Below are 23,106 nucleotides of genomic sequence, written 5' to 3' on the forward strand. Positions count from 1 at the left end.
CTGCTGTTTCTTACTGCTATGTTTTATCTTGTGCTGTTATTCCACAAAGCATATCAGAGTATGCTTTGTGGAATAACCATGTTTTAAGTTCTTTTTTGAAATCACAAATATTATTCTGTAGTCTTAGGTTTTCGGGTAGGTCATTCCACATTTTAGGTCCGGCTATGGAGATCGCCTGGGTGCAGATCCGTCTCTGATATCTCAGAAAAACGGTCAACTGCATCACCCGAACCTCCAGACCCTGTCCCTGACAGCTTGGATATTGAAAGGTGAATTCTGCAACCATTAAACCTCTTGGACGATGTCTCTGTTATGGCCGCCGGTTGTGGCAGACCGCGACCGGGGCCAGACACTCACCGATGCGGCAGACCGCCGAAACGCTGACTGCATGCAGGCATCAGCTGGGTCCCCTCGTGGCGATTCCTGCTGCCGTCAATCATGGCTGCAGCGTCTGCTGCCTTCCTGTTCCTCCTCTGACTCCTCCCCTGCCGGGCCTCCCTAGAGCCGCGCGCGGCAGAAGCTATTTCTTAAAGGAGCCACGACAGGATATGGATTGGCCCCTTCCTGATATCAGACTTTGCCTTGGCTTCTTGGCTCTTGTGCTGTGTTCCGTTCCTGTGTTCTGTTCCTGTTTCGCTGTTTGGATTTCTGGTACTTGACTCCTGGACTGGCTGCTGATTTTCCTCTGGTATTGACCCCAGATTGGCTGCTGAATTTCCTTTGGTATTGACCTCTAGACTGGCTGCGGAGTACCCTTTGGTCTTGACCCTTGGACTGGCTGCGGACTATCCTTTGGTTTGGACCAGTGGACCGGCTATTGACCCCGCTTTGGCTTTGACCCTGGGACCGGCTTTGACTTCTCTCGAGCTTGATTTAGAGCAGCACACGACATGCTGGAGGCGCCAGCCATCTGGATTACACGACCTGCTGGAGGCGCCAGCCATCTGGATCACACGACCTGCAGGAGGTGCCAGCTATCTGGACCACACGACCTGCAGGAGGCGCCTGCATCCAGATTCTCCTCCTTAACTTCACAATATCTTCTGAGTTCAGCCTTGCTTTCCGACGGTAGGAACTTGGGAGGGTTTTTACTCTCTTAAGTAGTGCCAACTCTACCTCGGACCAAGGGTCCACCTTCTGGATCATAACAGTCTCCCATGTCCTCATAGCTACACGAAAGCCTTCCACCAGGAGATCTTATCGTTCCAAATGCAAAAGGTTTTCCTTGTGGTGCACGTCAAAGAAAATAGATTCTTTTACCTGCCCTATAACGAAGTTCCTTGACTACCTCTTGTCCTTGTCAAAGTCTGGTCTACAAACTTCGTCCATTCGAGTACATTTAGCGCCATAGCCACTTATCATAAAGGCATAGGGGAGATGTCGATTTCAACACAACCCCTCATATCACGCTTTATGAGAGGTTTGCTACATCTAAAGCCCCCACTATGTCCTCCGGCCCCTGCTTGGGACCTCAATGTAGTGTTATCACGGCTCATGAAACCTCTGTTTGAACCTCTGCATTCCTGCGAGCTACGTCATCTTACTTGGAAAGTACTCTTTCTCCTTGCTATAACATCAGCTCGCAGAGTAAGTGAGCTACAGGTGCTTGTTACATACCCACCTTACACGAAATTTCTCCATGACCGTGTGGTGCTTCGCATTCATCCAAAATTTTTACCAAAGGTAGTATTGGAGTTTCATTTAAATCAATCCATTATACTACCTACTTTCTTTCCAAGACCCCACTCACATCCAGGTGAGCGAGCTCTGCATTCCTTGGAACACAAACATGTACTAGCCTTTTATTTGGAACACACTACAGCCCATAGGAAGTCCACCCAGCTATTTGTCTCGTTCGATAAAACCAAACTGGGAATTCCGGTGTGCAAGCAGACCATGTCCTCTTGGCTGGCAGACTGCATTTCCTTCTGCTACCAACAAGCAGGCCTTCCACTCCAGGGACGCATTAAAGTGCACTCTATCAGTGCGATGGCAACGTCAGTAGCACACCTTCGTGCTGTCCCTCTTGCCGACATTTGCAGGGCTGCTACATGGAGTTCTCTCCATACCTTTGCAGCTCATTATTGTCTGGACAAGGCTGGCAGGCAAGATTCTATCTTCGGCCAGTCTGTTCTGTGCAATTTATTCTCAGCTTAATACCCCAACTCCTTTCAGCGACCCAGTGGGGAATTTAGGCTGTCCGTCTAACCAAGGCACCCCTATTTTCTGCCTATTGTATGTCATTGGGGGCTTTTGGTACATTACTCGGGCATCCTCAGCTCGCTATTCACCCAAATGTGAGGACTACCATCCTGCTTGTCCTGTGAGAAAGCAGAGTTGCTTACCTGTAACAGGTGTTCTCACAGGACAGCAGGATGTTAGTCACCCCACGGAGTTGGGCTCATTCACGATTTATTTTATTTTTTGCTCGTATTTTACTATACAAGGGACCGAAGGGGGGGACCCCTGCTTGGATGCAGGGTTGGTGGCATTCTGGGCATGTTCAGTGTGCCAAGTCAAAGTTCTAGAAACTTTGACAAAAGTGTTCCGTGATAGGGCTCCATCCTGATGATGTCCTGGTCCTGCTGTCCTGTGAGAACACCTGTTACAGGTAAGCAACTCTGCTTTGCAGTAAGTTTGAGAGTGGATTCGATTTATGAAGTAATCAGGATGAGAATTTGGATGTCATCGGCATATATAAAGTAGGTTAAACCAAGACCGCTTAAAAAAATGAAAAATTGGTATCATATATATGTTAAATGATATAGCTGATAATGAGGATCCTTGTGGTACTCTGGTGATTAATTCAAGTTTATCTGAGGTCTTATTTTTAATTTTAACTTGGAAATGTCTATTTTTGTAAGTAGGAGGATAACCATTTTAATGTATTATTTGTTAATCCTATTTCAGTTAACCGATCTAATAGAATATGGTGGTCAACAATATTGAATGCAACCGAAAGGTCCAATATAAAACTTTGACCATTATCAAAGCCTCTCATGATGGTATCGATTAATGCTATCAGCAGAGTTTCTGTACTATAATATTTTCTGAAGCCGTGTTGTGATGGAAATAGTATATTATTTGATTCTAGGTGATTGGTTAGTTGAATTTGGACCTCTTTTTTGATTATTTATTTATTTATTTATTTATTTAAAATCTCTTCTATACCGATAGCCGTTCGCACATCGTATCGGTTCACAAAAAACAGAAACTTTTGGGAAGTGCCCTTACAAGTAACCGAAAAATACAATTAACAGGGGGAGAAGAAAATATTGTAAGGCAAAGCAAATACAAAAACTATGTATAACAACTATAACATCAATAACAATGTACACTGATCAACGGTCATACAGCATTCTTAGTCAGACATCGGTGGCTGATTCACAGAGGAATTTTAGGTAGTGGGAGGTGACATGGGGTAGGCTTGCCGGAATAGCCAGGTTTTAAGTTTTTTTTTTAATTTGGGAGTGGAGGTCTCCGTGCGTATATCATGCGGCAAGGAGTTCCATATGGTGGGGCCGGCGAGTGAAAAGGCTCTGCTTATAGTGGAGGAGAGTTTGAAAGCTTTGATGGATTGTGAACGTAGGGTTCCTTGGAGGGTTGGGCGTGTGGGTCTATCAGAAGTACGGGGGAGGAAAGGGGGGTTGATCCAATTGAGGTTTGAATTTAACATACTTTTATGTATGAGGGAGAGTGCTTTATAAAGTATTCGTGAGTGTATTGGGAGTCAATGTAGTTCGATGAGTGTGGGAGTGATATGGTCCCTTTTTTTAGAATTTGATAGTATACGAGCGGCGGCATTTTGTAATAGTTGTAACGGCTTGGTGTGTGTTGCGGGGATGCCAAGAAGGAGTGCGTTACAGTAGTCTATTTTAGACAGAATAATAGACTGAAGTACTGTACGGAAATCAGAGAAGTGTAGCAGGGGTCTGAGTTTTTTTTATTGTTTGTAGCTTAAAATAGCATTCCTTTAAGATAGATTTAATGAATGGTTTAAAAGTAAGGTGATTATCAATGAGGACACCTAAATTGCGAATGTGCGCGGGGAAAGAGGTGGAAGAGTATGCAATTGGGATGGCTGGAAGCGGCTGCTTATTGGAGATGATTAATAGCTCAGTCATTTTGGCTAAGAAAGATAGATTGGAAATGGGACGATAATTAATAGGTAGATTTGGGTCTAGTGATGGTTTTTTTAATATAGGTTTTACGGAAGCGGTTTTAAGAATTTGGGGAAAGTGGCCTTGAGTTAGAGATAGATTAATTATAGATGCTATGGTGTTTGAAATTAAGTGAGCAGTAGCTTTCGAGCAGTAATAGGTATTTTATCTAATGGGTGTGACACAGGATTCAGTTTTTTTTAATCAATTTTTCAGCTTGAAAGGCAGATATTTCTTCGAATGTTTCCCATTTACAAACATTAAAAGAAAAGTAAGCCGAGAAAATAAGTTTCTAGCTAAAGATCTAAAGAAAATCATTAATTTAGTAATTCTTTAATTAAAGTAAACACCAGACTAATTCTGCTGAGAATTAACAACTATTACTTCATGGGAAACAAAACAAAATACATGTAATCATAATGTTTTTCTTAACCCACGAAGGTAAACATTTCTAAGGGGGACTGATGCATTGGTATTATGCAGTTTTGTAGCATCTATCATTAAATTTATGAAACTCGGTATGCTTGGACATTTTACTCTGGGCATGTTAGAAGTGATCCTTCTAACACAGCCCAGGAGAGGAATCAACTGTTTCCAGAGCAGATAAGCCACTGAGTGCTAAAAATTGAAATTATTATATTGTAGAAGCTTTCTGTGTATAAATACTGCTCTGTGCTATCCATTATCCCCTCTCTACTAGTGCTCTGTGTTTCATTATATTTGGGCTCTCTGTGTATAAATACTGCTCTGTGCTTACATTATACCTTTCTCTAGGTCTGGTTATTGTATATTATTTTGTTTGGTTCCTTGCTAATTGTTTGCTTTAAGATTCAGTAAACCTGCATCTCTCTTATTGTATAGCTGTCTTTAATAATCTGTTTAATATTGGCACATAAATGCTGTGGGATCATTTAATAGCTAAAGGACTAGTAAAGTTCCAGGAAGTGTCCTGCTCTAACCAGATTGACCTAGGTTTAAACTGTTTGACTCCCTCCCACCCTACCCCTCTACCCACCCACCCCTAGGTTTGTTTTTCTTATGTAGACTGCCGAACTTAAAATTAGCATCAAGATAAATTAGTACATTGGTATTTCCTTAGGTGTTAACAATCAAATAATTTACCAAAATGAGGACTATCCAATGTAACTATTGTGGAGCCTTTATTCTGAGGGAAAGCATCTGGAAACTTAGAGCTTGCCCCATTTGTGAACAACTCTCTTCCTTGAAAAAGGAGCTGGCTGAAGTTAAAGCTCAATTAGCTTCAATAAAGAGAATTTCACCCACATTACAGTACTCAGAAAATAATTCCCCAGTGCCACAGAAAAACCAGGAGTCAAGAAAAAAGAGAGATACAGTAGGCTCAGGTAGGTTAACCCATGTGACCCACAGTCACCCATTCTTGACAGAAGGGCAGCCCACAAGTATACCCCCCCACTCAAACAGGACATTAAGGAACTCATTAAAAACCAGGATTACAGTGGGCTCTGGTAGAATTAGACCTGTGATGAGGAGACACACACTGTATCAAGTGCAACAAGAACAAAAAGCCTTCTCTATATTAAACACTGAAGAAGTTCTTGAGAAAAACATTGAAGTGTTACCAGAAAAGAGAAAAAAAACCCAATGCAAGCAGAAATTCAAAATCCATAACCAAAAGAAAAAGCACATTGAGATGGATGACTCTGTCATCAGTGGCACAACTGCAAAGGGAAAGAGTGAAGTGAATAGCAAATCTCAACTAAAGTCTCAAAAGGAGTCAAGGAAAAGCAGTAACCTTAACGGGAAAACCTGGAAAGCTATGACTCAAATGCTCATAGTTTGGGAAATAAAATCCCAGATCTGCAAGCCCTAATGGTGGAGGCGGACTTGGACGTTGTTGCTATCACAGAGACATGGTTCACAGAATCTCATGATTGGGTTACAGCAATACCTGGCTATAACTTGTTAAGGAAGGACAGAGTGGATAGAAAAGGGGGAGGTGTGGCTCTTTGTCAGAAACCACATCCAAGCATCTGAGCTGCAAGGAAGATGGGGCAATGAAGAAGCACTATGGGCCGACCTAAAAAAAGATGACGGGGCGTCCATTTATATTGGAGTGGTTTACAGGCCTCCAAACCAAAAGGAAGAGTTGGACAGAGATCTGGTTGAAAACAGCCAAAAGATAGGAAAGAAGGGAGAGGTGGTGATCGTTGGGAGACTTTAATATGCCAGATGTAGACTGGAAAATCCCATCTGCAGAATCTAAAAATAGTAGAGTGATAGTGGATGCCCTGCAAGTAGCTTTGTTCAAACAAATGGTAATGGAACCCATGAGAGAAGGAGCTATACTCGACTTAGTGCTCACTAATGGAGATAATGTCTCTGATGTCCAGGTGGGCGCCCACCTCAGCACCAGTGATCATCAAATGGTATGGTTTAATATCACAAAAAGGATACAGAAAAGAAACACAAAGACCCAAGTTTTGCAGTTCAAAAACACGGACTTTGAGGAAATGGGGAAGTACCTGGAGGAAGAACTAAAAGGCTGGGAGAACGAAAGAGATGTGGATCAGCAGTGGACTAATCTAAAAGGAGCAATTACCAAGGCAACTACTCTATGTGTTAGAAAAGTAAAGAAAAGAAAAATGAAACCTATCTGGTTCTCAAAGGAGGTGGCTGACAAAATAAAGGCCAAAAGAACAGCATTCAAGAAATATAAAACATCCCAAAGGGAGGACCACAAAGAAGAATATTTGATTGAACTGAGGGAGACGAAGAAATTAATCAAGATGGCACAAAGTCAAGCAGAAGAGAGGATTGCCAAGGAGATAAAGAATGGTGACAAAACATTTTTCAGATACATCAGCGAAAAGAGAAAAGTTCAAAGTGGTATAGTGAAATTGAAAGAAAGGATCAATGTGTGGAGAGTGACGAAGAAATGGAAGAAATATTAAATGAATACTTCAGTTCTGTGTTCACTAAAGAAGACCCTGGAGAAGGACCATCTCTATTTAACAAGAAACTGGAGGGGAGTGGAGTAGATGAAAATCCATTTACAGTAGAAAATGTATGGGAAGAGCTGAAGAATCTGAAAGTGGACAAAGCCATGGGACCTGATGAGGTTCATCCCAGAATACTGAGGGAGCTCAGAGATGTGCTGGCGGGTCCACTGTGTGACCTGTTCAATAGATCCCTAGAAACGGGAGTGGTGCCGAGTGATTGGAGAAGAGCGGTGGTGGTCCCACTTCACAAGAGTGGGAACAGAGAAAAGGCTGGTAACCACAGACCGGTTAGCCTCACTTCGGTGGTGGGGAAAAGTAATGGAGTCACTGTTGAAAGAGAGAATAGCGAACTATCTACAGTCTGGAGAATTGCTGGACCAGAGGCAGCATGGATTCACCAGGGGAAGATCCTGTCAGACAAATCTGATTGACTTTTTTGACTGGGTAACCAAGGTATTGGATCAAGGAAGAGCGCTCGATGTCATCTACTTGGATTTCAGCAAAGCTTTTGATATGGTTCCGCACAGGAGACTGGTGAATAAAATGAGAAGCTTAGGAGTGAGTGCGAGGTGGTGGCCTGGATTGCAAACTGGTTGACGGACAGAAGACAATGTGTGATGGTAAATGGAACTCTCGCTGAAGAGAGAGCGGTTTTAAGCGATGTACCGCAAGGATCGGTGTTGGGACCGGTCCTGTTCAATATCTTTGTGAGCGACATTGCAGACGGGATAGAAGGTAAGGTTTGTCTATTTGCGGACAACACTAAGATCTGCAACAGAGTGGACACGCCGGAAGGAGTGGAGAGAATGAGACGGGATTTAAGGAAGCTGGAAGAGTGGTCGAAGATCTGGCAGCTGAGATTCAATGCCAAGAAGTGCAAAGTCATGCAAATGGGGAGTGGAAATCCGAATGAACTGTATTCGATGGTGGGGGGGAAAGGCTAATGTGCACAGAGCAGGAGAGAGACCTTGGGGTGATAGTGTCTAATGATCTGAAGTCGGCGAAACAATGTGACAAGGCGATAGCAAAAGCCAGAAGAATGCTGGGCTGCATAGAGAGAGGAATATCGAGTAAGAAAAGGGAAGTGATTATCCCCTTGTTACAGGTCCTTGGTGAGGCCTCACCTGGAGTACTGTGTTCAGTTCTGGAGACCGTATCTACAAAGAGACAAGATGGAAGCGGTACAGAGAAGGGCGACCAGAAAGGTGGAGGGTCTTCATCGAATGACATACGAGGAGAGATTGAAGAATCTAAATATGTACACCCTGGAAGAGAGGAGGAGCAGGGGTGATATGATTCAAACTTTCAGATACTTGAAAGGTTTTAACGATCCAAAGACAACGACAAACCTTTTCTGTCAAAAAAAAAAAAATCAGAACCAGGGGTCACGAGCTGAAGTTCCAGGGAGGAAGACTCAGAACCAATGTCAGGAAGTATTTCTTCACGGTGAGGGTGGTGGATGCCTGGAATGCCCTTCCGGAGGAAGTGGTGAAGACCAGAACTGTGAAGGACTTCAAAGGGGCATGGGATAAACACTGTGGATCCATCAAGTCTAGAGGACGTGAATGAAGAGGGGGTGGCTTGCGGGAGTGAAGAAGCACTATGGGCCGACCTAAAAAAAAGGCTACTACCTGGAGATAATACCCTTATTCAATATACATACACACGGTTAATGCGACTCCAACATTGCTCTAAGCTTCAATGGTAAGAGGAATTGTGGAAAAAAAAAAGAAGGATTTGCATTCACAAAAAAGCGGGGTGTAGCTTGCTTGTTACGGCAGTTACTACCCCCAAACCAAATAAGCCTGATACTTTACTTTCAATGCATATCTAGCATAGCACTCTGCTTCAACGGCAGGGGAGAAAGGCTGATACTTCACTTTCAATGCATAACCAGCATAGCTCTCTGCTTCAACGGCAGGGGAGAAAGTCTGATACTTCACTTTCAAAGCATAGCCAACATAGCTCTCTGCTTCAACGGCAGGGGAGAAAGTCTGATACTGATACTTCACTTTCAACGCATTTCCAGCATAGCTCTCTGCTTCAACAGCAGGGGAGAAAGTCTGTTACTTCACTTTCAAAGCATAGCCAACATAGCTCTCTGCTTCAACGGCAGGGGAGAAAGTCTGTTACTTCACCTTCAACGCATAGCCAGCATAGCTCTCTGCTTCAACGGCAGGGGCAACGTAGAAAAAGAGTATATATATAAACAACCACCAACAAGGACTAAATTACATAGTCGAGTAAACAAAAGCATGGGTGTAGCTTGCTTATTGAGGCGGTTACTACCCCTAACTAAGCTACATATTCAATTATTCATTATGAGTTTAAATGTATAATATCCAAGTTCTTTATTTCCTGTTCTCTGTAAGACTCAAGTCAATAGTTGTATGTAAACCGAAGTGCTTAGTGATTTTGTCTCTAGAACCTCGGTATATAAAAAATGTTAAACAAACAAATAAATAAATAAATTAGATGCAGTTCCAACACTGCTCTCTATATTAATGGTGGGTGGAAGGGAATTAAAACTAAAAAGTACTAAGAGCCAAGCGTAACAAATAAGAGGAAAAAAAAAAGTGCATAGCTTGCTGGGCAGACTGGATGGGCCGTTTGGTCTTCTTCTGCTGTCATTTCTCTGTTTCTATGATCCCTTTTTATTTTATAACCTAGTGCATGCTTAGGATACAAAACCACTCAAGGTTCCTGAAGCAAATAAACTTATCAGCTAATGCTCCTATTCTTATCTCCGTGTGATTCATGCAGCTCATTGTAAGGGTCCTAGTGTCTTTAACCCATACTTTTCTGTCATAAAATTGACTTGGTGCTTGGGGTGTACTATTGTGAAAACTGTTTTGCGACATTACTGTTCAATAACTAAAAATGGCCCTACAGTTTTAAATAATTTTTATTATACCAGGTATACAGAGGCTTGGGGTCTGCTTTGCAGTGAACAAATATATGAGGACTTTATGAGGTTGGGGCGACTTTCATCAAGCTGGGAAATTTTCCGTTTATAGTGTGTATTTTCAGTGTGGTTGGTTATAAAAAGTATTACTATTATTATTATTATTATTATGCTGTTTATTATATTTTAACTGCATCCATTTCCCTAGTGAGAGTAGGTAGTAGGGTCTAGTTGTTAGTGTTTTATGAATTGTTTATGAATTATACTTAATATTTTACATGTAATTTATATTTTATATTTTTTATTATGAATTTTATTTTGTTAAGTGAATTGTATTTTAAGACAATTTGAGCATTTCCATTGGGTTTTGTTAAGATGGAATACAAGTCCATATCTAAATGGAAACAAATTTTGAAGTTGCATCCCTATTAACCGATATCTTTTTATTTTCTTTTTCTAGGACTAATGAGGCTATCTTGCTGGCACTTTATGAGGCAGTGCATTTAAATAGGAACTTCATTACAGTTTTAGCACAGGTTGATCTCATTTTTTTTCTTCTTTTTATCTTTGCTTGACCTTTGTTAGAAATAACCTCCTTGTATGTTAGCAAGTTTGTGCTCAGTCAGAACCATGACTGACATCAGGTGCCATGAGCCTTCATAGCTACCCCAGGGATTTTCCCCGTAATTTATATCCCTAGTAGACTGGGGGGAAAGTCTGGGTCTGGAGGCTAAGTACCAGAGCTACTTCTGGAACCTTGCAATTATGGGGGGAAAGGGATAGTCTGGGTCAGGAGGCTATGTACCAGAGCTACTTCTGGAACCCTGCAATTATGGGGGGAAAGGGATAGTCTGGGTCAGGAGGCTTTGTACCAGAGCTACTTCTGGAACCCTGAAATTATGGGGGGAAAGGGATAGTCTGGGTCAGGATGCTATGTACCAGAGCTACTTTGGGAACCCTGCAATTATGGGCCTTGAATATAGCCAGCAGGTATTGCACTCGAGCAATGACCATGGCTTCCTTCTGGGGGCTTTGCATCCTCCTCCTGCAGAATCCCCAGCAGAAGAGACAACTCGGGGGATTGAACTGGAGACCTTCCACATGACTATGCACAGCACTTGCCACCTGAGTCACTGGGCCAGCCCTAGTGGTGTTTTCTAAGACCTGGCTCTTATTCTCTTCTTCTGTTGTGTTGATATTGACTGTAAATTGTATTGATTATCTACTATTTGTAAGCTTGGTTATTTTAAATAATTTATAAAAGTGCATATTCATTCCCATTCTTAAATGTTTGTATTGCCAAATGGTTACCTACAATTGCTTCTGTATCTCCAGAGTCATCCTGAAATGGGATTGGTTACAGTACCAGTCAGCCCAATTCCAACAACACCAACTACACCACTTGGGACCACTCCACCTTCTTCAGATGGTAGGGCATTTTGCCTACTTTCAATATCTGTAGAACTAAAATGATTTTGAAATAATCTGATTTTGGCTTTTATTTTCAAATTTGGAACCAAAAATTAGGTAAGAGTCTTTTTGCAAGTTAAGTTTTGTAAATATAGAATTTTACTGTGTGGCTAGCAATGTTTTAAAGGGGGGAAGCACCATTAATGTCAAAGGATAAAAATAAAAACACTCATCCTGTACTTTGTGTCTCAGATTCTTTAAAAGTTTTCAGCTGCGGAGTGGGGCAAGATGGCCGCCAGATAGGACGCACGGGAAGCGAGCTCCGTGGCGTTTTTTCCTTTTACAACTTAAACATAGAAAATACCTCATACTAAACGTAAGGGGAAAATCCGGGGAGCATTGACAAGCTCACCGGTAGTTGACCGTTACCAGCCACGTATTGAGGGCTTCCTGGCTGGAGCAATCGGGACGCCAGTCGGACAAGTCGCTGGAGGGGAGCAGGTTGAACGAGTGCGCTCCCCCATGATCCCGGATGTTACCTTGAGCCCTGGTGAGCCGATCAGGCCCACACACCCAGCGCACACTGTAGAGGAGGGGAAGGGAGGTCACAAACTTTCTCCTTCCTCATACACACACACATTCATCCTCATGCTCACACTGACATACATAAACACTCTTTCAAAAATCACACATGCTCATAGACACACAAAAGCTGGTTAGCTCCCTCTGTATCAGGCTCTCACACACACATGGGCTCGCTCTCTCCCTCTCTTCCACACACACATACACCGGTTCCATATCCTCTCCTCCACATAGACACATGCTCCATTCCCTCTTCTCCATGCACACACAGGCTGGCTCCATTCCCTCTCCTTCACATATGTTGGCTCCACTCCTTCTCCTTTACACACATACGCAGGATTTACTCCTTCTCCTATACAGACACATGCTGGCTCCACTCCCTCTCCTTCAATCACAAACTGGGTCCACTCCCTCTCCTACACACCACACACCTCCCTCTCCTTTACTCTCTCTCACACTCTCACACACACACACACACACACACACACCTCCCTCTCCTTTACTCTCACACACACACACACACACACACACACACCTCCCTCTCCTTTACTCTCACACACACACACACACACACACACACACCTCCCTCTCCTTTACTCTCACACACACACACACACACACACACACACACCTCCCTCTCCTTTACTCTCTCACACACACACACACACACACACACACCTCCCTCTCCTTTACTCTCACACACACACACACACACACACACCTCCCTCTCCTTTACTCTCACACACACACACACACACACACACACACACACACACACACACACACACACCACTCTCTCTCCTTTACTCACACACACACAGACACACACACACACTCCACTCCCTCTCCTTTACTCTCTCTCTCACACACGCTCCACTCCCTCTCCTTTACTCACACACACACACACACACGCTCCACTCCCTCTCCTTTACTCACACACACACACTCCACTCCCTCTCCTTTACTCACACACACACACTCCACTCCCTCTCCTTTACTCACACACACACACTCCACTCCCTCTCCTTTACTCACACACACACACTCCACTCCCTCTCCTTTACTCACACACACACAGACACACACACGCTCCACTCCCTCTCCTTTACTCTCTCTCTCTCACACACACACACACGCTCCACTCCCTCTCCTTTACTCATACACACACACACACACACACACACACACACACACACGCTCCACTCCCTCTCCTTTACTCTCACACACACACACACACACCACTCCCTCTCCTTTACGCTCTCTCACACACACCACTCCCTCTCCTTTACTCACATACACACACACACACGCTCCACTCCCTCTCCTTTACTCACACACACACATGCTCCACTCCCTCTCCTTTACTCTCTCTCTCACACACACACACACGCTCCACTCCCTCTCCTTTACTCTCTCTCTCTCTCACACACACACACACACACACACACACGCTCCACTCCCTCTCCTTTACTCTCTCTCTCTCTCTCACACACACACACACGCTCCACTCCCTCTCCTTTACTCTCTCTCTCACACACACACACGCTCCACTCCCTCTCCTTTACTCTCTCTCTCTCACACACACACACACACACACGAGCTCCACTCTCTCTCCTTTACTCTCACACACACACACACGGGCTGGTTCCACTCCCTCTCCTCCATATACACACTAGTCTTGGGGGAATTCTGCGCTACTGTAGAGCGCAGAATTTGTACAGAATTCCCCCCCAGTGCAGAAAATGGCAGAGGAGACCCAGCGTGCCGCGAACGGAGCGCACGAAGATGAAGGCCTCCAGCATGCCGTTCGAGGCAAAGATGAAGGCCCCTTTGTGCCTCAGGATGCGCTCCGCTCGCAGCGAAAATGAGAAGGCCCAGGCGTGCCGTTTGCGGTGAAGATGAAGGCCCCTGTGTGCCGTGGAGTGTGCGCCGTTTGCAGTGAAGATGAAGGCCCCCTCGTGCCACGGAACGCTGTCCACTTGCGGCGAAGATGAAGGCCCTGGTGAGAGTGAATGTGTGTGTGAAAGAGGGGAGGGGTGTGAGAGGAGGGGAGGGGGGAGAGGTGAGAGGGGGGATGGGAGGGTCAGAGAGAGAGAGAGAGAGAGCAGGGGGTAGCAGGAGGATGTGAGAGAGAACCAGGGGTGGGGGGGGGTGGGGATGCTTGAGTGTGGGTGCCAGAGAGACGGAGCCTATATGATGAGATTGGGAATGATTGTGTATGTGTGTGAGAGATTGAGAGTTCATGTATATGAAAAAGAGATCACGTGTATGTGAGGGTGCTAGCCTGTGTGAAGGGATTGTGTATGTGTGAGACAGAGCCTGTGTGAAGGGGTGCATGAGAGACATTGGCCTGTGTGAGGATGTATGTGTGAGAGAGAAAGGGAGCTTGTGTGGGTGTGTATGTAAGAGAGAGGGACCCTGTATGAGGGGATGTGTGTGTGTGTGCGCGAGAGAATGAGGGACCCTCTATGCGGGTGTGTGTATGTGTACTAGAGAGAGGGAGCATGTGTGTGAAAGAGGGAGGGACAGAGGGAGTCTGTGTGAGGGACAGTACTGAGAACGGGGTCAAACTCTGGGACTGGTGATAGAGTGGAAGGGGTTGAGCCTAGAGGTAGAGTGGAGAGATACTGGCAGGTGGTAGAGTTGGGGCCTGAGAGGGCAAAGTGGCCAGGGGAGTAGAGAGAGCGAGTGGAAGGGACACTCTTACAGTGAATTTCTAGTGAAATTCTGCTCAAAATATTTAAAATTCTGCATCTCTAAGTAATAACTTTTTCTGTATTAATTTAAAATGTAATTACTTAAAGATTGTCATGTAAATTGTGTTATTTTGACCAATATAAAGTTTGCAGAATTTTATGTTTTTGTGTGCAGAATTTTATGTTTTTTTGTGCAGAATTCCCCCAGGAGTAGCACACAGGCTGGCTTCATTCCCTCTCCTTCCTACATACACACATGCTGATTCCATTCCCTCTCCTTCATATATACATACATGCTGGCTTCACTCCCTTACCTTCACACACACTCTCACACTCTGGCTCCAGTCCCTCTCCTTCAGTTAGGCCTCCTCTGCTGCTGGGCAGGATGGGTTCCCCTGGTGGCCACAGGCCATTGCCTCTTCTGCCGTTGGGCGGCATAGGTGCCCTCCGGTGGTCATAGAGCCTTTTCTTCTTTTGGCAGTATGGGAGCCCCTGCCCCCTTGGCGCCCCCCCTCCACAGCCTGGTGCCCAGGGGCCTTGGCTTCCCTGGCCCCCACTCGCTATGCCACTGATGCCCACGTACCTAATAGTTAGAAAAGTGTATGCTCTCTGGAGAAGGCAACACAAGCTCCACAGTAAGGAGTTTCCTGTTTGGCTGTTGCTGCTCTGCATTGGAAACATACTATGAGCTTTGCTTTTTAAGGCCTAGGCCACATGGTCTTGCATGTGAGAAATTTGCCAAGTTGGAATAGACAGTAGCACTCTTGCATGCAAAGTCATGTGGGTCCCAAACCTCTATCCTAGTGAAACCTTAAGAAAGAAACCATACAATAAAAAAAATACAACCAGAAAGTAAAGTTTCAAAATATGTGACATCTTTATTAAACAACGTTTGTAGTCACAGCATTCAAAGCAATTCAACATCTTTGGTAATCACATTCTGTAAGGACAAGATCTCAAATAGTACATGACACTGTAACTGAAAAAACAGCACATTTTGTGGATAATGTACATACATTGTTACAAATGACAACACTACATCAGAACAATTATCTGATCCTTCAGCAAAATGATGATTACAGCAAAGAACCTAGTAAGTGGAAGTGGCAACCCAATTTCTACAGCTCTAATGTTAGAGCTGAAGCCAGCACAACTATATGATGGTAAGAGAGAGCCCCCAACAGTTCATGTTGAAAGAGTGCACTGAAATGGAAGAACTAAGGGCCATGGCAGCAAAGTTCAAGAGAAGGTCTCTAACAGTCCATGTTGAAAGAATCTACTCAAATGGGAGAGCTAAGGACCATGGCAGCAACATTGTTGTAGCAGGACCAGGACTGGAGAGCACAGCATGGAGGCAGCAGCAAGATGAGATGAGACTACAGCAGGACCAGCAAATAAGATGAAATGAGACATGATGAGAAGAGACACCAGTGGGACTGTGACTGGAGACTGAATCAAGGAGACAGGACTACAGATAGAACATAGAGGAGGACATAAGAAGGAAGCCATAGGACAACACTGGCAGACAGTAGACCATCCACATCGGCAAGCTGTCACAGGAATTCTGTAGACAAGATGGGCCCAGCAAGCTTCTTTCATTTAACTGGCACAGGAACTGTACAGAGGACAGGCCTGTCTTTATTGGAACTGTCATCTTTAAGTGTCATTTATAAGGGCTGGTTGGCACCAGGTGGCTTCATGGACCTTTTCCTTCTGAGGACTTGGTGCTGGCTAGGGGTGGCATTTGTTTTGGAGGCCTACCCCTGGGCCATCCTGAGAGCCAGGGACTGCTTTTAAGAGTGGACCCCTATGAGGATGGTGATGGCAGGCTCTGGCAAACACTGAATGAGCTGTATGATGGCTATTGTTAAATTATTAATGGAGGTTGAGATGGTGGTTAAGCCCTTTGTAAGAGCTGCTGTCTGCTGCTGCACAGCCTGGGTATGGGCGACTTGAGCCCTCCTCAAGCAGGTCACCTCTACCCTTATATGATGAAGTTGCAGCCCATGCCTCCTCTCAGTGCGGTCTAGCGTGACCTGCACGGTTGGATCCACTGCTGGTGCTGCAGGTAGTGGAATTGGTTGCTGAGGTGCTGTCTATGGCTCCAATGCTGACATCACAGGGTTCATGGGATGAGCTGGCTGACTGGCTGTCTTCTACATCCCACTGGTCATGCTGGAGGCCGGTGGTGACTGGGTTGCTTCCTCCCATGGCAGGGCACTTCCCTCCATATACCTGGAGAGATTTAGGCTGGCGTCAAGAGGTAGGAGCGAGCCAAGGGGTTGAAGTAGCAGCTGCTACTACAGCTGCTACTCTTCTTCCTCGCTCTACTGCATCTTTGCATCCAATTGAAAGGGGCTGCTGAGACCCTGGGCCTTCATGACTGGGACCGGGGGTTTCCTGGGCGAGAGGGGGGATATGATAGAGGTCTATAAAATCATGAAAGGACTTGAACAAGTTAATGCAAATCGGTTATTTACTTTCTCAGATTATAGAAGGACCAGGGGCATTCCATGAAGTTAGCAAGTAGCTCATTTAAAACAAATCAAAGAAAATTCTTTTTCGCTCAGCACATAGTTAAGCTCTGGAATTCATTGCCAAAGAATGTGGTTTCGGCAGTTAGTGTAACTGGGTTTAAAAAAGGTTTGGATAAGTTCCTAGAGGAAAAATCCATAAACTGCTATTAATTAATAAGCAATAGTAGCTTGTGATTTATCTAATGTTTGGGTACTTGCCAGGTACTTGTGATTTTGATTGGCCACTGTTGGAAACAGGATACTAGGCTTGATGGACTCTTGGTCTGATCCAGTATGGCATATCTTATGTTCTTATGTCAGGACGATTGGGTAAGAGGCAGCTCCTGTCTGGCGCATGTATTTGTTCCTGCTTGTCACCTTATTCTTTAACTGTGCCTTCATTTGCCTGTAGTGGCGAGCCACCTGCTCTCCAGTCCAGTTGATGCCGCTGTGTCGCGATATCACCTGTGCGATAGTCTGCCATATCTGGCCTTTGAAAACCCTGGAGGTCATCTCAGCCTGGTTGCTGAACAGCAGGTGGTAATTCTAAAGGATGCCAGCAGTGAGCTGCTCATTGTCCTCCAGGCTAGTTGCATAGATGTGGCTGAGCTGCTGCCTGGCTGTTGGAGGATTGGGTTGCCACTTCCACTCTGGAGAGGTGTCACTGTCCTCACTCTTGGCTTCTACTCCCTGCTCCCCTCCCTCCCCCTCCTGCCCTCTCTGTCTTGCCCTACCCTTCCATCCTTCTCCAGCCAGACTCACCTGCCTAGCCCCTTCCCTATCCCGCTGCCTCCTATCCCTTCCCTCCTCCTTATCTCTATTCCTACTGTCCCTCTCCTCCCTCCTCCTCTCCCTCCTCTCCTCATGCCTCTCCTCCTCTCTCCACGTGCCTTCCATGCTCCTCGCCGCTCCTCTCCTCACCATTCCTCCACCACTCCTCCACATAAAGGGACAAATAGACAAACAAAAAACCCCACAAAAACTTCCTCACACAGAAAGACAAGAGACAAAGGTAAAGGAAAACATGAGAATACCAAACAGGGCAACTCACTCAGGTAATAGGAAAAACTCCTAAACTCCAACTAACCACTAGCCACCAACTCATCTCCTCTCCAGTTTCTCCAATGTCTGACACACCCTCAGAGAGGCAGCTGCAGGAAGCTGATATATATAAGCGAAGAAAATGACAGACGAGACATTAAATGATGCGTGATGCGTAAAAATATTGCACGACACAATATTTATATACACGATGCAGTATGTTGTTAATTTTCCTATCTATGTCCATCTTTTTTTGCAGGATGCTAATGCGCCATATTTCTGCTATATTTACCACCATTTGATGAATGTAGGCCTTAGGTTGATAGGAAGATAGACAGATCTGGCAGTTTCCTTCTGCTGCTTTGGGCTTTCAGCTCAGTTGGAACCATAGCTGGAATCTGTCACCTGCCTGAGGATTTATTTCCTATTTTATATCCCCTCACAATTTATTTTAGTCCAGTCATTGCAGTGACAGTCCTCGGTTGGGACCGTGCACCTGGGCTCCTTCTGGAACCCTGCAATCATGGGCCTTAAATCTGGTCACAAGATATAGCCATTGCATGATGACTGATTCTTCCTACCCCAGGGGCTGTGACTAATATGTTTAGGTTCTCCTCGACAGCCACAGGTTAACCCTTGGAGGTTTCAAGGGTGTTCAAACCTGCTAAACTCACTGTTTCCATAAGTTGCAGTCTAGATTTAGACATCTTTTATTTCAACTACAGAAGAGACTGAAATATCCAAACTTCTGGGGTTCATCTCAAAAGCTAAGCTAAGAAAAGGTATAAAGCCTCAGTGGGCAGAGAAGCCCTTGATGCATCTTCCCTAGTGTAGATTTCTGGTACTCTGGCATTGGGACCCCTTCAATCTCATTGTATACTACTTCACCATTGTCATCATTTTGGATGCTATCATCATTTAGGTGCCTCATTTTGGAGTAATATTCATTGTGTTTTTATTCCATCTCCTCCCATCTTGTAGCACATCTTCAGAAAGGGTCAAAAGTATAGAAATTACAGCAACTCTCTGCTTGCCACTGTAGCCTTCTTCTACACACACGATGTAGCATTTCACTTTTTTTGCCTTTGTGTGTACTGTTCCAATTTTAAGCAGGAAGAGAATGACAAGAAATCTGTCAACATATTTCTGTTTTCGTATTCAGAATCCAAATAGGTAATGGTAGCGACAAAAGTAATTTGTGTTTGGCTGATAGAAAAATAAATAAAGACTGAGGGAGCTTGATTCCACCACAAGCTTTGAGGCCAGCCCCCTTTTTCATTTGAAATTCAGGTCAATTAAATATCTCTACTTAAAGACAATTCATCTTTTGAGAATGAAACCTGTCATGTTGTGATGGTTATCGAAAGCTTCTTGTGCAGAGAAATCTGTAAAACCTTTCCCTGTCAAACTGTTCACTGCTGATGGTATCTCCCACGCAGCTCATTATATAATTGCCAAAAATGTTTGCTTACCCATATTTATTCTTTTTTCCCCTCTAAAAATAAAGCAGCCTTCATTTAAACAGTGGAAGTAGAAAGCAATGTGCTTTCTGATCCTTTCTATTGAGCCTGAAGAAAGGGAGAAGCAGTGTGAACTGTGATAGCTGTGGTCACACAAAGGCTTTCTACTTTTTTCTCCTCTGACTGTAATAAAGAATTGGGCTTGAGTGTGTTGGTAGTGTTTTTAATAACAAGATGCTGATTGTTATCTGTGGGTTCTTCTTTCAAGAATATAAGCATAAGTTTCATGTGCCATTTGAAAAGCTATAAAGATATAGATAGGGAGGGCAATTTTCAGACTATCTGCTGGGGATAAAGTCTGCAGGTATTTTTTATCTGCAGCCTTTGCTCCAAGTTTCAAAGAGAAAGTATGTGTGTTCTTTCCCTTTAAAACTTGCCACAATTTCAGAGTACCCATGAACTTTTGCACTTTGTGAGTGTGTAGAATTTGTAATGAAAATATCTCATGGAGACTTTAAAGTGCAATCCACTTAATGTTTTCCATTTCTGTCCAAAATATGCCCCTGGGAATGTCTTCCCTATGGAAGGAGGGCAATTTTTCAGACAGCCAATTTATGCACATCAATCTCTGTTTAGCTACTGAAATGACTCTGGAAAATTGTCCTTCCCATAAATAGTCTGACACTTTTCATTTCTTGAAACTTCACTTCAGATGTAAATGAGAAGCTTTTCAGTGATTGGGATGTAACTGGGAAATCTGTTTCTCTGAGCTGATATTGTTACATCTGAGGTGCAGAAATAAAGCTGATCTTATCTGTTTCTTTTTCAGTAATGAGTTCTGCAGAACTGCCTTTGGATGCTGATGTGCAAAGCAGCAACCTGCTGATAACCTTCTTAAAATACAGCTCCATTGTCATGCAAGACACTAAAGGTAAATAGGTAATCATAATGAGCAAAGGGCATTTTTTTTATCATGTTGTCAGTTTTAATGTACACACTTCTTGAAGTTACTTGCAGGCTCTTTGAATATCTTTGATGCTTCATGCTATAAATATTTCCCGAGCACTCTGTTTTTGGATTTTCTTGTTTGAAGCTGAGATTTGGATTTGTTCATTGCTGCTGATATTAAAATGTCTTTTATCCAACTTCTGCCATTTTCATACCTTTGATCTCATCAATTTTGTAACAGGAAAGGAAGCGTGCTAGTTTGGGTTACAGCTGCATTACTTGTAATCATTTTCAAGTTTTACAGCCATTCTCACTGGATAAAACAGAAATGTGCTAGTTTCCATGCTTAGTTTTCTAGTTCAAAGTCTAGATGTAGATAGCATAAAAAGCTCTGTTTGTGTCTGAAAGCTGAAGAGAGATGCCAGAAGTCTGATGACACAGCCCTCTCCAAATTCTCTGTATTATAGCTGTTAACATGCCTTTGTTTTTGTGTATACACTGGATCCTTGGCTGTAATTTCAAGAGTATTTACTGAAGAGGGAAGCTTGAGAAATTCTTTCTGCTCCTTGAGTGATTTTGTTGCTAGGATAACAAAATGTCTGTGACAGACTGTATTTCAGGACCTCTTTCTAAGGCAGGAAACTAGAAGAGATGCTCCCTGACATCCTCTTCTCAGGAGAGCTACAGCCTGAAGTTTTTAACTTTGGCCATGCAAGAGGGAAACTAAGCTAAAAAGGTCAAAATTTGAATTTTTTTGCACGGATGAATTTATATACTTGCTGAGGAAGAAAAACCAATTAGAACTGAAAATTCTATGAAGAGGAATCTTTTATGTTATCATAGTTCTTCAGGACTTTGAAACAATTAGTTTCTAACACCATTATATCATCAAATGGGCTAAATGGCCATTGATCAGGAAGACCTTTCAATATGATAATGCTGAACTATGAAGTAGGATTACTCTACAAGAAACTCAGAATCAATAAAGGATTAAAAAATACCAAAGTCTGTTAGGATAGATATTTTTGTTTTAAAAACAAATTGTGAGACCTTTCTTTTCAATGAGTGTCCTTTGACTTCTATCCCACTGTTCTAAGTTTCTTTATTACCAGGTAGCCTATCAGTCTCCTTCCCATTTGTGCAGCCAGTGACTAGAAAAGCGGGCAGGTAGGCTAAAGTGTATCTGTATTGTTACGCTGACTGCTCACCTGCATAGCTCCTCAGCGAGTCCCGGGACGACCTCCCTCGCGGTAGTTGCTATCCCAGCTAGGCCCCGGTGTCCCACGGCCGGGTCTTCCACTGCATGCCAGGCCTCACGCTGAGGTCTGGCATCTCCTACCATGCTAGCCACACCCCTACCTTTGTGCGTGGACCGCCCGGACACTTGTAGGGCCGAGGGCAGGTCTTGGTTCTGCGGCGCGCCCTGAATGATCTAACTATATAAGGAAGTTCCTGTCTCCCTTCATGCCTTGGCAATCGGGTCGGCTTGTATGCTAGATTGTCTCTGCGCTTGTTCCTGCTTGTTCCTAGTCTCGTTCCAGGATCCTTCTGTTCCAGTTCCGTTCCTGACTTGTTCCTCCATCCTCGTTCCTGAGTCCTGCCTTTTCCTGTGTTCGTCTGCCTGTCTACCCAGGTAGTACCCTCAGACTTCTTTCTGGTACTGACCTCAGCTTGCTCCAGACCTGCCTGTCTGCCGCCTGCCTATTACCTCAGCTTCTTCCTGACTTGTCTGTCTGCTGACTGCCTCAAGACCTCAGCCTGTTCCAGACCTGCTCGCCTGACTGCTGCCTGCCTCAAGATCTCTGCTTGCCTCTGACTTCGTCTGACCTCCGGTATCTGACCCTTGCTTCGTTGACCACTCCTTGGACCAACTTATGGACATTGACCTTTCTCCTGCCTGACCTCGTCTCCAGATTCTGGCTCTGTTCCTCGTCATCACCAACTCTGTTCTGGTTCTCCCTGTTCCAGCTCGAACCCAACTGCGCTCCTTCTGTGTCTGTGGGCATGCCGGACTTTCATTCTCCCAGGAGACCCTGCGAGGCCCACCTAAGTCCAAGCGGCCCGGGTCCCTACGGGCTCCTCCTGGGGGGATCTCGGGCTTCCAGTGGTGAAGCTCTTCCTAGCCTCTATCTCCTCCAGTGCTCCGCCCCCTGGGGGCAATTACCTCCTGTTCCCTTTCAGGAGCCATTCCATCCCTGCCCCAGGACAAGGGTCCACCCCCGAGCGCAACAGGTTGCCAAGGCCATGGACTCGGCGGAGTCTCCCTCCTCCAGGGCCCTACCAAGACTGGCCACCACGGTAAAGCAACATCATCAAGCTTTAGAGATGCTGGCCTCTTCGGTAGAAGAACTGCATTCTCAATTACAAGATGCAGCAATGGCCAATCCGGTGGGCCTTTTGGCCACTA

The 23,106-nt window shown here is 44.5% G+C and overlaps 1 protein-coding gene across 5 annotated transcripts in view; it reads left to right on the forward strand.

Moving 5' to 3' along the window:
• Window positions 1-23,106, forward strand: part of ARMH3 (armadillo like helical domain containing 3) — a 791,613-nt gene that overhangs the window by 245,490 nt on the left and 523,017 nt on the right. For all 5 annotated transcript variants that reach the window (XM_029610203.1, XM_029610204.1, XM_029610205.1 and 2 more), the window contains exons 13-15: window positions 10,507-10,582; window positions 11,382-11,475; window positions 20,581-20,682. In XM_029610203.1, coding sequence (XP_029466063.1) covers window positions 10,507-10,582; window positions 11,382-11,475; window positions 20,581-20,682 — 272 coding nt within the window. The remainder of the gene's footprint in view (window positions 1-10,506; window positions 10,583-11,381; window positions 11,476-20,580; window positions 20,683-23,106) is intronic.

The sequence above is a fragment of the Rhinatrema bivittatum genome, chromosome 7 (genome assembly GCF_901001135.1).
Source record: "Rhinatrema bivittatum chromosome 7, aRhiBiv1.1, whole genome shotgun sequence".
NCBI classification, from domain to species: domain Eukaryota; kingdom Metazoa; phylum Chordata; class Amphibia; order Gymnophiona; family Rhinatrematidae; genus Rhinatrema; species Rhinatrema bivittatum.